The 16,899-nt window shown below is 40.0% G+C and overlaps 1 protein-coding gene across 5 annotated transcripts in view; it reads right to left on the reverse strand.

The window, feature by feature from the left end:
* The window catches only part of LOC137627651 (obscurin-like), a 253,347-nt gene that overhangs the window by 42,114 nt on the left and 194,334 nt on the right, over positions 1–16,899 (reverse strand). Inside the window, exon 17 of one of the 5 annotated variants that reach the window (XM_068358799.1) lies at positions 1,458–1,552. The exons of the other annotated variants lie outside the window; for them this stretch is intronic. Coding sequence (XP_068214900.1) covers positions 1,458–1,552 — 95 coding nt within the window. The remainder of the gene's footprint in view (positions 1–1,457; positions 1,553–16,899) is intronic. 5 annotated transcript variants of the gene reach the window in all.

The following is a 16,899-nucleotide window of genomic DNA, read 5'->3' on the forward strand; positions in this document are numbered from 1 at the left end:
CTAACTGCAGTGGGTTACTCAGTCTCACCCTTCAAGCGTTTCCACAACTTTTGGTGGCACAACCTCCATTGGCGACAAGATCAAAGGCAGATAAGAAGTGTCCCCATTGTAACCTCTGCTGGAGCAGATTTGGAATTATTTCCTATCTACCTAATGTGTCCACAACTGTTTGAAGGTTTAAAGGTCACTCATGAATGGCAGAGGCAAAGGGTAGTGACAATGCCCCAGACTGACCATAGATTTTATTTCATTTTAATGTCGCTACTGTTCTTGAAGCATTGTACTTTAATGGTTTATGACATCTCTTGTAGTGTTTATTTCCTTTCCTCACTGGCCTATTTTTCCTGTTGTTACAGCATCCTCCTTTTCCAACTAGGGTTGTAGCTTAGCTAGTAAAAATAATAATAATAATGGAATTGATCAGCGCTCAAGCCTCCTCCATCAAAGGTAGGACCAGGGAGGGACAGACAATGGCTGCTGATGACTCAGAAGGTAGACCTATAGGCTCCCCCAAACCCCCCATCCTTAGCACACAAGGATGGTGAGGTTGTAGACACTAAAAGAAACTATCGAGGTTGATCTCGTCTCGAATCCCAGATCAGAAGATAGCCAGGCAGGGACGTTCCCGTCTATATACTGTAGTCTTTTTCCAAAAGACCGAGAATCTACTTCATAGACAGGGAAGATTATGAAGATTATGGGTTGGAACAAAGCCCACAGTCTCTCAAAAACTTCCATTTGGCAAAATCCACAAAATTTAACTTCAACATCAAAAATATTAAGCTATTAGCTAAGAATACCAGAAAACAAAAACTAAATGAAAAATAAGCAATTGTTGCACTAAATTCACTTTAAGACCATAACAAGAAAAATGTACTTTTAAGGTCGCTCAAGAATGGCAGAGGCAAGGGACACTGACATTGCCCTATCGAGCAGGACAATGCCCTAGACTGGACACTGACCAAGTATGCATATGATTGGTGCCTGAGCCCCCTCTCCACCTAAACTAGGATCAAGGAGGGCCAGGCAATGGCTGCTGATGACTCAGAAGATAGACCTATAGGCTCCCCTAAACCCCCTATTCTTAGCTCACAAAGATGGTAAGATTGCAGCGAGCAAATAAACTACGGAATTTGAGCGGGACTCGAACACCAGTTTGGAGTTAACCAGTCACGGACGTTACCACATCGGCCACCACAACCCACAAATTCAGTTGTGGTTAAAAGACACTTTACATTACTCTTACTAATACTTAACTATTCCCAACTATTCCCTACCATGAATAGGTAACTGTCCTCACTATTCATTCACTCATCTTCCCAAGAAAATGACATTCGAGGTAACTTCATTCTATCACTTGGTCGGAAAAAGATTTTTCTGATAGATAATCTATTTTGATGATTGCGTGATTGGCTATCATTATTCAAATATAGATAAAGGATGGCCATTTAACTTACCTCTGTATGTTGCGGAATGTTTTTCTCTTCACAAGTGATACTCGCAGTGCCTCCAAAGCTAGCCGTGAAAGTATTGACTCGTTCATATCTAGGACCTGAATGAAAAAGGAGGGGAATGGAGTCAGGTTCTATCATAATGAAATAAATATAATGTCTTTAAATATAAGCATACATGTGTACATATACAACACCAAATGTAGCCGTTTCTAGACCACTGCAGTGCAAAGGCCTCAGACATGTCTGGGGTTTGACCAGATTTTATCGCCACGCTGGCTAGTGCGGACTGGTGTTGGTGGGAGATTTTGTCTGAATGCTTACTACCACCCAACAAAATATGGGTGACCCTGATTAGGGCAATACGCAGAAAGGATTGGTATGACTTTAGGTATGAGGGTGGATGGACTGTATCAAGGATGACCTTCGATCAAAGGAATTAACCAGTTATGAAGTGTGGAACAGAGGTAGATGGATAAAGCTGGTCAGAAACATCGACCCTACATGAAAATGGGAAAAGATGCAAAGATAAATATATATATATATATATATATATATATATATATATATATATATATATATATATATATATATATATATATATATATATATATATATATATATATATGGATGCCAAAGAACTTCAAATCATTCATTCATAATGCATTTATATATATATATATATATATAGATATATATATATATATATATATATATATATATATATATATATATTTGGATGCCAAAGAACTTCAAATCATAGTATACGCCGTTGAGCTTCGGAGAAGGCAGTAGAAGGTAAACGCCTTCAGCCGCCACATACTCCAAAGGGAAAAAGCATACAGAGAAATAAGGGAGAACATATAGTCCTACCTTATATCAATTAGAATACATTTAATGAAAAAAAAAAGCAGAGCTACAGTAGTTTTAAAACGGTGATTATAATACAAATGATAATTTCAGGGCACAAGGTGCTGGCCTTCCACCTCATATAAGTGGATGCTTCACATCTGCTTTCTGTCAGAATGCTATCCAAAGTAAACATTCGTCTCGTCAATAAACAAAAACTTATCTCACAGCTGCCATATCATTATCATTATTATTATTATTATTATTATTATTATTATTATTATTATCAGCTAAGTTACAACTGTATTTTGAAAAGCAGGATGCTATAAACCCAAAGGCTTCAACATGGAAAATAGCCCAATGAGGAAAGGAAGTAAATAGATTATAAGAGAAGAAATGAACACTAGATATATTATATTTCAAGAGCAGTAACAATATCAAAACAGATATGTCATACCATACATACATATACAAAGGCACTTCCCCCAATTTTGGGGGGTTGCCGACATCAAACAAATGAAACAAAAAAGGGGACCACTCCTCTCTATGTCCCTCCCAGCCTGACAAGGGACTCAACCGAGTTCGGCTGGTACTGCTAGGGTGCCACAGCCCATCCTCCCCCATTATCCACCACAGATGAAGCTTCATAACGCTGAATCCCCTACTGCTGCTGCTGCCTACGCGGTCATCTATGGCACTGGAGGAAGCAGCAGGGCCTACTGGAACTGCGTCACAATCGCTCGCCACTCATTCCTATTTCTAGCAAGCTCTCTTGCCTCTCTCACATCTATCCTCCTATCACCCACCTTTCTTCACTCCATCCATCCACCTAAACCTTGGCCTTCCTCTTGTACTTCTCCCATCAACTCTTGCATTCATCCCCTTCTTTAGCAGACAGCCATTTTCCATTCTCTCAACATGGCCAAATCACCTCAACACATTCAAATCCACTCTACCTGCTAACTCATTTCTTACACCCATTCTCACCCTCACCACTTCGTTCCTAACCCTATCTACTCGAGATATACCAGCCATACTCCTTAGACACTTCATCTCAAACACATTCAATTTCTGTCTCTCTGTCACTTTCATTCCCCACAACTCCGATCCATACATCACAGTTGGTACGATCACTGTTCTATATAAACTATAAAAAGACTATGTCAGCCTGTTCAACATAAAAAATTTGCTAAAAGTTTGAATTTTTTTGAAGTTCTACTGATTCAACTACCCGATTAAGAAGATCATTCCACAACTTGGTAACAACTGAAATAAAACTTCTAGAATACTGTGTAGTATTGAGCCTCATGGTGGAGAACGCCTGACTATTAGAATTAATTGCAAACCCAGTACTACATACAGGATGGTACTGTCCGGGAAGATCTAAACACAATAGATGGTCAGACTTATAAAAAAAAAGTTTTATGCAACATGCATAATGAACTAATTGAACGACGTTGCCAGAGATTAATATCAAGAATCAGCAATAAGAAATTTAATAAACCGTAAGTTCCTGTCCAACAAATTAAGATGACAATCGGCAGCTGAAGACCAGACAGGAGAACAACACTCGAAACAAGGTAGACTGAAAGAATTAAAACATTTCTTCAGCATAGATTGATCACCGAGATTCTTAAAAGACTTTCTCAATAAAACAAATTTTTTGTGTAATTAAAGGAAAGAAGACATAGGCCTAATGTATTTTTCAAATGTAAATTTACTATCAGGAATCACACCTAAAATTTGAAAAGAGTCACACAGAGTTAAAGAAACATTATCAATGCTAAGATCCGGATGTTGAGGAACCACTGTCCTTGACCTAATTACAAGCATACTTGAGTTTTGTTAGGATTCAACTTCATGCCCCATGATATGCACGATGCACTAATTTTAGCTAGGTCTCTATCAAGGGATTCAGAAACCCCAATTATGCATTCAGGAGATAGAATTGATGCAAAGAGAGTAGCATCATCTGCATATTATGTAACGAGCTTGTTTTCTAGGCCAAACTATTTTATTTTTCCTTCTTTCCTTTCCTTACTGGGCTATTTTCCCTGTTGGGGCCCCTGGGCTTATAGCATTTTGCTTTTCCAGCTAGGGTTGTAGCTTAGCAAATAATAATAATAATAATAATAACTGTCATGTGTATATCGTATGAAAAGTAATGGGCCAAAAACATTATCCTGTATTTGTAAGAGTGCGAAAATGTGTTTGTTGTGTTGTATTTATGATTTTGGGGACATAAAGTCCTAAACCGGAGCTCTGGAGGGCATTTAATTCCCATGTGAAACAGGAAAAAAAAACCCAGATTCAGTTATCATGCATTGAGCTAGTGCCAACAGCCTAAGACTAAAAGGAAGGAAAAGACATGAATTAAGAGGAAGTGCAGAATGTAAGCAATGTGGAGCAGAAACAGAGGACCTCGCCCATTTCATACTCTACTGTCCACACCTCAGCGACGAGAGAAAAAAATAAAGGAATTACAGCAGCCATACGAAGGAAAAAAGATAATATCAAACGTTTTGTTTAATAAAGAGGGAATAAGAAAAGAATATATATATATATATATATATATATATATATATATATATATATATATATATATATATATATATATATGTATATATATGTATATATATATATATATATATATATATATATATATATATATATATATATATATATATATGGCAAATCCCTCCGCCTAGCAACTGAACTGAACTGAACTGAGGTGCAATGTGAGAAGTTAAAAGCAGTTGGATAGCATGAAGAGAAGGCGCAAACACTTATATATTGCCTACAGTGCACCACGTTAAGTCCGCTGATGAAGCTAAAAGCTGTGTTTGGGCCATACATTGGCGGGCTACTAATTTCAAAACGGGAAATAGTCACCCTTATTTGTTATACTTCTCCATCAGTGGACTCCAATAAGACATTTGTTCTCTTATTGTCTTTATGGAATGAATATATTTCATTGCCATTACAACTGACTCTTCGTTCTGTTCTGCTTCTTCAAATTCATAATAGGACTATTTATCAAGAACTCGATACATATAAAACGTATTATTTACTTTATAATTTTAATTACGTACATGAATCATTATACAAATGATATATATATATATATATATATATATATATATATATATATATATATATATATATATATATATATATATATGTATATATATTTTTATATATATATATATATATATATATATATATATATATATATATATATATATATATATATGTATGTATATATATGTATATATATATACATATATATATAGCCAAGCCTTAGCAGAAGTACGTATCATATAGGACTTTCCACTTAGCTCTATATTGACAAAGAAGGGTGAATTCAATATGAAAAAAATGATTGTGGTTCCATATTTTAATATAGAATTAAAGAGAGTTGGGGACAAAATTATTATAAACGCAGTATATATATATATATATATATATATATATATATATATATATATATATATATATATATATATATATATATATATATATATATATATATATATATATATATATATATATATATATATATATATAAATAACTGAATATCTGCCTATTAGTGTCTTTGTGTACTTTTAACTGCCGAATCAGAAACAGTCCTCTAATCATAATGTTTTCAGAAAACTGGCCGCTGATCTGCTTCCTATGCTGATACAAACAGCTTATCACTTGCACACTGAACATCCTTCATAAACTTCACAACTCACCTCTGGCTTGCACATACTCCTGAACGTCCTAATTACGCAGGACATTCATTTGCTATGTATGTCGTTAGGTCTTACTCTCTACCAAATAGGCCTACTTCTGCATTATGCAGTTTTCAAGAATCTCTCGTCGTTCAGTCCTTCCACACGAACAAAATATCTTAAAACAATATGAGCCATCCCATGCATATATTCATCAATTTCCTATGCCTCTAGATTTTCACCTTCGGCTATAAAAGTAATCGTTCCACCATCCATTTTAACATTAGTTATCACATCTTTATGGTTTCCATTTACACCGATAGTCTTATTCTTGGTATTCATTCACTTTCATTCCTTCTATTGTAAATACTTTCAAACTCTCATTAGTGCCTGCAGTTTCTTTTCACTATAGGTAATTAGCATTGCAAACTTCAACCGTTCTTTATTTCATTTATGAATAATTTCTTACATCATGACCGTCGATTCCCATCACTTCATCTTAGGTTAAATATATTAAACAATCATTGAGGTATAACACACACTACTCTCAAACCTACTTTTACGCAAACTCATTTACTTTTCCAACTTCAAAGTACTTTGCTTCCCCTTCATAAGAAAATTATAGCTTTCAAACACTTATCTTGTATATCATATAACCTTATCACCTAATACATTGTTTCTCAATTTATTCTATTACAAGATAAGCCAATTTCTTGCCATCCGCGTCTTATCTATGGAGACTTCAATTTTTGGATGGATGACGCATCAAATCCTGACGCTTTGGCATTTAGTGAGTTACTAGAATCATATCGACTATTGAATAATGTCGACTGCACAACTACTTTAACTGGACATTCGCTAGACTTAATTATAAGTGATGACATGAAACAGAGGTAGTGCAAAATTATTTCAAGGACTATGGTGTTTTTGATAAGTGTTTTTATCAACACAAATGCTGTATTAGTTAATATTAGAAGAAGAAGAAGAAGAAGAAGAAGAAAAAGAAGAAGAAGAAGAAGAAGACGGCAGGGAAGATATTCTTAAAAATATTACCCTTATAAAAAGGTATAAACGACAAAAAAAAAAAAATAATAATTATTCAACTTGTTCAAAGTCAGTACCTACCATGGACATACAAATGCGCAACTTGACTTATTGAGGTTCTATTGAAATATACAGTACACTGATATCTCCCCTGGTCATATCGAGTCACATTTGTGATTTGAAGGGTCCACTTCATGTTGTCATCGTGCACGACAGACAGTCTGGGATCGTTGGATTTCCTGGTCAAACCAATGCTTAGAAGTTTGCTTGGGTGTAAGCGATTCCATACAATCTGATTAAACCAAGAATTTATGAGGAAGCTTATTGATAAAAATAACGACACAATACATAAACACACAATGAATTTTGCACAATATGACTTTTTACACAACAAATGCAGTTGTTTCTAGTCCACTGCAGTACGAAATCCTCAGACCAGTGTTAATGTATGAATCGGAGACGTGGGATCTAAGACAAAAGGTGGACGCAAAGCTTGAGAGAACAGAGATGGGAATGCTGAGGTGGATTATGGGAACATCACTGCTTGAAAGATTGGAAAATGGTGGAATAAAAAGATGGCAGGCGTAGTAAAATTACAGAGGTGATGAGTGTCACGACTGAGATGGTGGGCACGTGTTGAGGATGGATGGTGGGGAGGGAGTGAGGAGGCCTTAGGAGGATCCTGTCAAGGGGAGAAGATCGAGAGGAAGGCAAAGAATTTAGAGGGCGAGATAAGGTGAAGGATGATGTGGAGGAAAGAGGTTTGGTGGAAGAGGATGCCTTTGATAGAAGACATTAGAGAGGGCACATCTGACAACCCACCTCTTAATGTAGGGTTAATAATGTCAAAGAAGAAGACTAGTCATTGTAGTTTGCTGATGTTGGGAAACTTTTGTCCAGTACATCTTTGCTGATCATGAGGATACTCAAACAGTTTCAACATGTTAAGGTATCCCCACTCAAAAAGGGTGAGGAAACCTTAACTTTTTATAGCATGCTTTAAACTATATTTATGAGTCCTTGAGTTAGAATTAATTAATCTGCTAGATTGTAATCTTAGGTTAGATGCAGCTTTTCATGTAATGTGGCATATTTGTGATGTGTTGTATCTTCACAAAGTTATTCCCTGTGTAGATGGAGATTAGCCAATTAAATTGCTTCACCTCACACGATATGAGTTATATTTTGCTATGTATGACGTTAAGGTCACTGTTAGACAAAGAATTCAGGAGTTGTTCCTTCAAACTTGGAGCTGACCCCGTGAAAAGCTGAAAAGCTGAGAACATTTCAGACTACATTTTTTGTTTAATCTACTTCTATTTCCATGAAGATATCATAATAGACTGTTAATGACAATGTTGAAATCTAAGAATTAATGCTATTTTAAGAGGGTTGGGATCATGATTTTAAGTTAATTTAAATTTGCACCAATATTATTTAAGAGTTAGAACAAAGCTAATAGTAAAGCTAGATCAGGCAAGGATTTAAGGTTCACTTGTGTGTTTTACTCGTAGAAAGGAACAAAACGCCATTGATTGCAGTGAAAAAAAAACAGCGTAACCATTCAAAAATCCTATACATGAAACTAAAATTCAAACAATGATATCTCAGTACCAATTAATTCTATAAATTTTATTGATTTCATTGCTGCAGACTTTAATTCAAAAATATTACTGTTTTAGTCATTGGTGGGTTCATTGATAGCTTGGGAAAGTGGAAAACACCAGACAGCAGCGCTGTCAACTTGCATACTCAAGTACATGACTCGCTATCAATAGCGAAATGAGGTAAGATCATTCAGTAGTTGGGAATTATGTCCTGTTTTAAGCTACTCTATCACGAGTACTATAGATCTTGAAAATAGTTTATAATATTTATACACATACACTAATGTACATAAAATATACTAGTGTACCAGACCCTTCTAGATATGCACAAACATGCATACCCCTCTCACCACGGTATGGTGTACCAACCGTGTGTCACACGATACTACAGAGTAACGACAATGTGACGAGTCACAACCTTCTCTCAGCTCGTCACATTGTCGTTACTATGTACAATAGTGTAACATACAGTTAGTACAATGGCTACTCCTTTCCTCCCTACCAGAGGGATGGGAGAGCTGAGCATGATATGCCTATTGACGCAAAGGGCCTCGGTTAGATTTCACCAGTCGTCTTTGTCTTGAAGTTTTAAATCAATACTTCTCCATTCATCCTCTACTTCATGATTCATAGTCCTCAGCCATGTGCGCTAAAAGCATGCCCAAACCATCTCCATCTACCCCTCACCATGATCTCATCCACATATGGCACTCGAGTAATCTCTCTTATAGTTTCTTTTCTAATCCTGTCCTGCCATTTAACTACCAATATTCTTCTGAGAGCTTTGTTCTCAAATCTACTAAATCTGATGGATATTGTTTCATTTTCATACCATGAATCATGTCCATACATTAACACCGATCTCACTAAACTGATATGTATCCTGATTTTTAAAAGTAATCTCAGGCGATTATATTTCTAAATTTTACTTAACCCAGCCACTGTCTAATTGGCTTTTTCTTTCAATCTTTCATTAAACTCTAATTCTAAAAACCCTGTTAGAGTTCCTGATTATTAAAATGATTCTACCTTATTAATTCTTCCTCCTTCCAATAATATTTCAACGTCCAGTGCATATTCTGTTCTCATCATCAATGTTTTTCTTCTATCTATCTTCAGCCCAAACTTATGTGATATTTCATGCATTCTGATAAGCAAGCATTGCAAATCTTGTAGTGTTCTGCTAAGGACAGCATTATCAGCATACTCTAGGTCTGCTAATTTCCTATTACCAATCCAGTCCAATCCTTCTCCACCATCCCCAAGTGTTCTATCCATTAAAATATCCATGAGGAGGAAAAACAACATAAGTGACAACACATTCCCTTGGAGTACTCCACTGTTCACAGGAAATTCATTTGATGGGTCTCCACTAACATTAACTTTGCATTTGCTATGCACATGAACACTTATAATCGAATTTGCATATTTAAGAGGAATTCCATAATATCACAGGCCTCTCCACAAAATTGTCCGTGGACACTATCAAGGGCTTTTTCATAGTTTAAAAATGCCACCAAAAGTGGATGTCTATATTCTACATATTGCTGTACCACATGTCTTAAAATGAAAAATTGGTTTGTACAACTTCTACCTTTTTTGGGCTCAGGCCATGTCGTCCTGATGGAAGTTCCTTCATTAGTAGCTTCCTAGGTATATTTGACTACAGTGATTTATCCCAGAGAATTTACCAAAGGTATCCAGAATTCTAACTCCTGGAGCGAATATCCCTTAAAATTTAAAAAGGGATATCGCGTATATCAGAGAACGTATTCTTGACACGTCTCATAGCTATCTACACCCCCGATAGTGTTTTCGCTTCGAGAGGGAAAAAGTGGCCAGAATATAGGAGAGTTGTTAAAGAGGCGATGCTCTCGACACTCCTACTGTACTGTAAATAGTGCGCTGAATCGCCACCACGTGGCGCCACCAAGCCATTCTTTCGTTTGTAGCTTTGCTGACCGGTGTTATCCCGTGTTATCTCTCGCTATTTTGGAACTATTTCGTCGCTATGATGTCTTCACCAGCCTCATCAGCTTCCGGAAAATTAAGTAATATCTTTAGATTGTGTAAATGTAAGCTCTTGCCAGTTTTACTCTTCGATTGAGATCGTAATTAACGTAACAAGAGCTGTTGCCAGCCGGATGGCGTCATGGAAGCACTCGTTCTTCTTGTTCATTTAGTTATCAAGAACGATTTCCCGGCATTATCTCGCTTTAATAACTTTAGCTATTTAGATATTTAGCTAGGGAATTTCATATTATGTCAATGTTGTCGTGGATTTGGCTATTTATGATCGAGCCTCACGAGTGCTAGTCTTCCTAGCCTAGGCACCTACACACTTCATGCATGATATAACCTTCCTGGACAAGTTTTATTGAAGCTCAGGCAATATTTTATACAATTAAGATATTACTGCATAATATTTTCCTCTTCCAAGATAGTATACAAGAGTGTTTCGTTGAATGATTCTCTATGCTCCTAGACTTAATAGACTAGGGGCTTTAGTATACTTTCTTACATGTCCCTTATTGCTCTTGTATTGTCTTTTAAGGGGAGACTGACACCTCCTATACTTTTTAAGTCGATACTATCTCTAACGAAATCTAAGAGCAATTCCCCTTCCCTCTGATCAGCTTAGGCTACCCTCAGTTAACTGCTGCGAACTGTGTTCTGGCAAAATTTACTGGGGTGTTTTGTCTCTTTCTCTTAACCACTGACACGGTTTTGAGCTGAGAACGGAAAATCAGAGTAAAGTCTGTTAGGCATCCTACTGTCTTAGTGAAATGGCTTCCCAAGTCAGGTTAGGTTGCCGTTCAGGAGGCTAGTCCTCCCTAGGCCATACTGGAGGTTCTTGTATATCAATTTCCTCCTTCCTCGGTCTGGCAGACAGTCCTGTACTAGTAGATCTTAGTATAAAGAAATGATTTCTTCCTTACTTAAGATCTCTGGTACCAGATTCTGTTCTCTAGTGAGATTGTGTCCTATGGCCGCTTTCTCAATTAACTAACCTAACCTGGGTAAAATAATTTCTCCTACTTGAGGTTACTTTATGAGATCAGAATCCTTCAAATTAGGTAATGCTCTAGGGTTTTACCTTACTTATAGGACTTCTACCCCTTCCCCACTGTCTCTTTTGTGTTGGATGAACCATCACCCTTCTGGCCGTTGTTCTACATTTGACCCTACGGGTAATCTATAGAATTGGCCTGAGGTTCCCTGTCTGCTGCCGGCTGGGCCGGCTGCCGGCAGGTACCCTCATATCTTTGAGTGTGCTCTCCAGTCCTCCCTTGAACTGCATTCCATACCCCATATGAATGGGATATGGTTAAGTGGAAGCCGGAATATAATTCCCCCTTCCACTTGCAACCTCTTTCGGGATGTAGGCCGGCAAGGCTGAGCCTTTGCCGTCCCCCATCCTCTATTTCTCTCTGCCTTTCCATATACTGGGCCGGCCGCTGGCAGCTAGTAGCTGTTGTCGGCCATGTTGGGTGTCTGTCGGCTGGCAGTTACTCTGCCGCCACTTGCCGTGGGTGTCGCTGATCGACAACCCAACGACAATGAACATACTATGACCGGCTGCCGGCAACTGAGTTGTCGGCTGGCAGCCGGCCACTCAAAATTTATATAGTTGCCGCCGGTTGCCGCCGGGTCCTACTTAATAGAGATCCTTCGGCTGCTGGTGGGTAGAGCGGCAACTGCTGACCTGCCGCCCACTACTTTGAAGACAGTATCTGTTTCAAATAGCCCAGAATAGGCCCGGCATATGTCGGCTAGGCCGGCATGTGCAGGCGGGCCCGGCAGGTGCCGGCGGGCCCGGCAGATGCCGGGGGGCCCAGAAGATGCCGGCAAGCTCGGCAATACTGGAGACATGCTGCCGCCAGTCATTGCTGTAGCCCAAAAGTTTTCCAACCTACAAGTGGTTCATGGGCAGCCATTTGTGAGACCATCATTTTTTGGGAGTGATTCTCCCTACCAATTAATGGTTATTACCCATTAATTTAATCCCCTATATTGAACATGGAAGATTGTGTTAAGAAGACACCTTATATCCAAGGATATTATCTTCCCCTTGAATTAATTATGAATCTATAGTTCAATATTGGAGGAGGTCATAGCAATGGGCTGGACAGGAAACACATGTAGGTGTCTTTCCTACTTTCTAGCTTACTCTATCCAAGCTAATATTAATTAAATATTAATTAAATATTAATTAAAATATGTATGCTGAAATCTGAGAATTTCACCGAATACTAATAGCTTTTCTCTCTTTACAGGAGGAGCATCCCGTGTGCGGGAACAACTTTTGCAGGGTCCGTAGTAAGAGCTTCTACGGACATGGCATGTGCAGGGCCCATGCTCGCTGCGCAGTCACCAAAGGGGCTCTCAAGTACTGGGACCCACAGGTATGTACCGTTTGTGACAAACTGATTAAAGAGGCTTTTGATGATCAAAAGTCTACTGAGTCTAGGGATGCAGCTAGGGACACGCTGCGGAAATGGGTCAGGGGTTTTCAGAAGAACACTTCTGGCCCATACCTTCCTAATGAGAGGATGAGGGATTGTCTCTTCCCTAATGCATCTGCGGATGCAATTGTTCCCCAGGCTCAACCTGAGATCCCCTTAGTTCAGATTCCGGTAGAACCTGACGTTTCGGATGCCTTTCAGAGCATCCAATTAGAGGACAACATGTCTGTTGTCTCGGAGGAGACTGAGAACAATCTCCTAGTGGATGAACTGGAGCAGGAGGATGAGATAGCTCCTGAGACTGGAGTCGAGATAACCGAAACGATTTCGGTATCATCTGCAGCGGCGACTGGACCGACGCCTTCGATTTCTTCCACCGCACCTCAGTTGGATTCCATTACAAGTACGCTACACTCGCTACTGTCCATGGTGCAGGACATTCAGAAGAAATCGTCCGAGAAAGAAGCATCTTCCGGACGGAGATTCATCAGCTAGTTGCGTCACGTTTAGCCCCGAAGTTAAACATTAAGGACCTCCCCGCCTTCTCTGACGTTAACCTATGGAGGTACGCAGAGCATATGCCTATGTCGGGGGGGGGGGAAGATCTTCCTCTCAGAGAAACTGGGAACAGTTCCAGTAGAGGAAATCGAATTTTGGCCTAGTAAAGGGGCCTATTCGAATTGCTATGTCCGTCTGAGGACGGAACCAGCATCCAAGGAGGAAACAGAGCAGAAGAAGACGATTGTCCTTAATCTATCTAAGGCACAGGCCTTATATACAACCACCTTGAAAGAGAGGGCCTTTACTACTTCCAAGGTGCCGGCTCTCAGCAAAGAGCACACATCCTTTATTGCTGACTCCGAACGTGCCTTCCCCTTTATGGACAAAGGGTTTAAGGCAGCCTTAAAGGCAGTTGAGGCAGGGAAACCTTGCCCTACACTTGAAGAGTGTAGACCATTTTCCCTCGCCTTCCCTTCAGATGATAAGGATTGGAAGGATGTCCAAAACACCTTCACAGTTGGGAAGCTAGAGGCAGATATCGCTGGACGGCAGTTCAACGAAGATCTCCCGAAGCTGTCAGAGTTTCTCCTGTGCAGGGAACAGGAGACTAAGGAATGTCTCGCTGCTTCCATGTCTCTGCAGACTGGCTTAGAGACTATGGCAAGCATCCCAGACACCCCAGATATGTACATGGTCTTTGCCAAATCTCATTTGGCAACAGTCACCAAGGATTTATACAATTTTATTAAAGCCAGAAGGGCTTGTAGGGAGTTTGTGTTCGCTTCTGCTACAGTGAAGCACAAACCAAGGAAGCTGATAGCTTCCAATATCTGGGGAAAAGACCTCTTCCCAAGGGGAGTGGTCAAAGAGGTCGTAGATAAAGCCGCTTCGGAGAATAGGAATCTCCTCTCCAAATGGGGCTTGTCCTCTAAAAGGAAATCTTCCGCTGATGAGGGTCCCCAGCCGAAGAACAAGTCAAAACGACCAAGAGTGCCCTCTTGGCCAAAGCAACAGCAACAGCTTCCCATGGCCACGATGCCCCAGACGGTGGCACAACCACCCCCCACCTTTCAACTGGTGCCACCAACGCTTTTATTGAAGCTCAGGCAATATTTTATACAATTAAGATATTACTGCATAATATTTTCCTCTTCCAAGATAGTATACAAGAGTGTTTCGGTGAATGATTCTCTATGCTCCTAGACTTAATAGCCTAGGGGCTTTAGTATACTTTCTTACATGTCCCTTATTGCTCTTGTATTGTCTTTTAAGGGGAGACTGACACCTCCTATACTTTTTAAGTCGATACTATCTCTAACGAAATCTAAGAGCAATTCCCCTTCCCTCTGATCAGCTTAGGCTACCCTCAGTTAACTGCTGCGAACTGTGTTCTGGCAAAATTTACTGGGGTGTTTTGTCTCTTTCTCTTAACCACTGACACGGTTTTGAGCTGAGAACGGAAAATCAGAGTAAAGTCTGTGTTAGGCATCCTACTGTCTTAGTGAAATGGCTTCCCAAGTCAGGTTAGGTTGCCGTTCAGGAGGCTAGTCCTCCCTAGGCCATACTGGAGGTTCTTGTATATCAATTTCCTCCTTCCTCGGTCTGGCAGACAGTCCTGTACTAGTAGATCTTAGTATAAAGAAATGATTTCTTCCTTACTTAAGATCTCTGGTACCAGATTCTGTTCTCTAGTGAGATTGTGTCCTATGGCCGCTTTCTCAATTAACTAACCTAACCTGGGTAAAATAATTTCTCCTACTTGAGGTTACTTTATGAGATCAGAATCCTTCAAATTAGGTAATGCTCTAGGGTTTTACCTTACTTATAGGACTTCTACCCCTTCCCCACTGTCTCTTTTGTGTTGGATGAACCATCACCCTTCTGGCCGTTGTTCTACATTTGACCCTACGGGTAATCTATAGAATTGGCCTGAGGTTCCCTGTCTGCTGCCGGCTGGGCCGGCTGCCGGCAGGTACCCTCATATCTTTGAGTGTGCTCTCCAGTCCTCCCTTGAACTGCATTCCATACCCCATATGAATGGGATATGGTTAAGTGGAAGCCGGAATATAATTCCCCCTTCCACTTGCAACCTCTTTCGGGATGTAGGCCGGCAAGGCTGAGCCTTTGCCGTCCCCCATCCTCTATTTCTCTCTGCCTTTCCATATACTGGGCCGGCCGCTGGCAGCTAGTAGCTGTTGTCGGCCATGTTGGGTGTCTGTCGGCTGGCAGTTACTCTGCCGCCACTTACCGTGGGTGTCGCTGATCGACAACCCAACGACAATGAACATACTATGACCGGCTGCCGGCAACTGAGTTGTCGGCTGGCAGCCGGCCACTCAAAATTTATATAGTTGCCGCCGGTTGCCGCCGGGTCCTACTTAATAGAGATCCTTCGGCTGCTGGTGGGTAGAGCGGCAACTGCTGACCTGCCGCCCACTACTTTGAAGACAGTATCTGTTTCAAATAGCCCAGAATAGGCCCGGCATATGTCGGCTAGGCCGGCATGTGCCGGTGGGCCCGGCAGGTGCCGGCGGGCCCGGCAGATGCCGGGGGGCCCAGAAGATGCCGGCAAGCTCGGCAATACTGGAGACATGCTGCCGCCAGTCATTGCTGTAGCCCAAAAGTTTTCCAACCTACAAGTGGTTCATGGGCAGCCAATTGTGAGACCATCATTTTTTGGGAGTGATTCTCCCTACCAATTAATGGTTATTACCCATTAATTTAATCCCCTATATTGAACATGGAAGATTGTGTTAAGAAGACACCTTATATCCAAGGATATTATCTTCCCCTTGAATTAATTATGAATCTATAGTTCAATATTGGAGGAGGTCATAGCAATGGGCTGGACAGGAAACACATGTAGGTGTCTTTCCTACTTTCTAGCTTACTCTATCCAAGCTAATATTAATTAAATATTAATTAAATATTAATTAAAATATGTATGCTGATATCTGAGAATTTCACCGAATACTAATAGCTTTTCTCTCTTTACAGGAGGAGCATCCCGTGTGCGGGAACAACTTTTGCAGGGTCCGTAGTAAGAGCTTCTACGGACATGGCATGTGCAGGGCCCATGCTCGCTGCGCAGTCACCAAAGGGGCTCTCAAGTAATGGGACCCACAGGTATGTACCGTTTGTGACAAACTGATTAAAGAGGCTTTTGATGATCAAAAGTCTACTGAGTCTAGGGATGCAGCTAGGGACACGCTGCGGAAATGGGTCAGGGGTTTTCAGAAGAACACTTCTGGCCCATACCTTCCT

This window comes from Palaemon carinicauda, chromosome 35, assembly GCF_036898095.1.
Source record: "Palaemon carinicauda isolate YSFRI2023 chromosome 35, ASM3689809v2, whole genome shotgun sequence".
Classification (NCBI taxonomy): domain Eukaryota; kingdom Metazoa; phylum Arthropoda; class Malacostraca; order Decapoda; family Palaemonidae; genus Palaemon; species Palaemon carinicauda.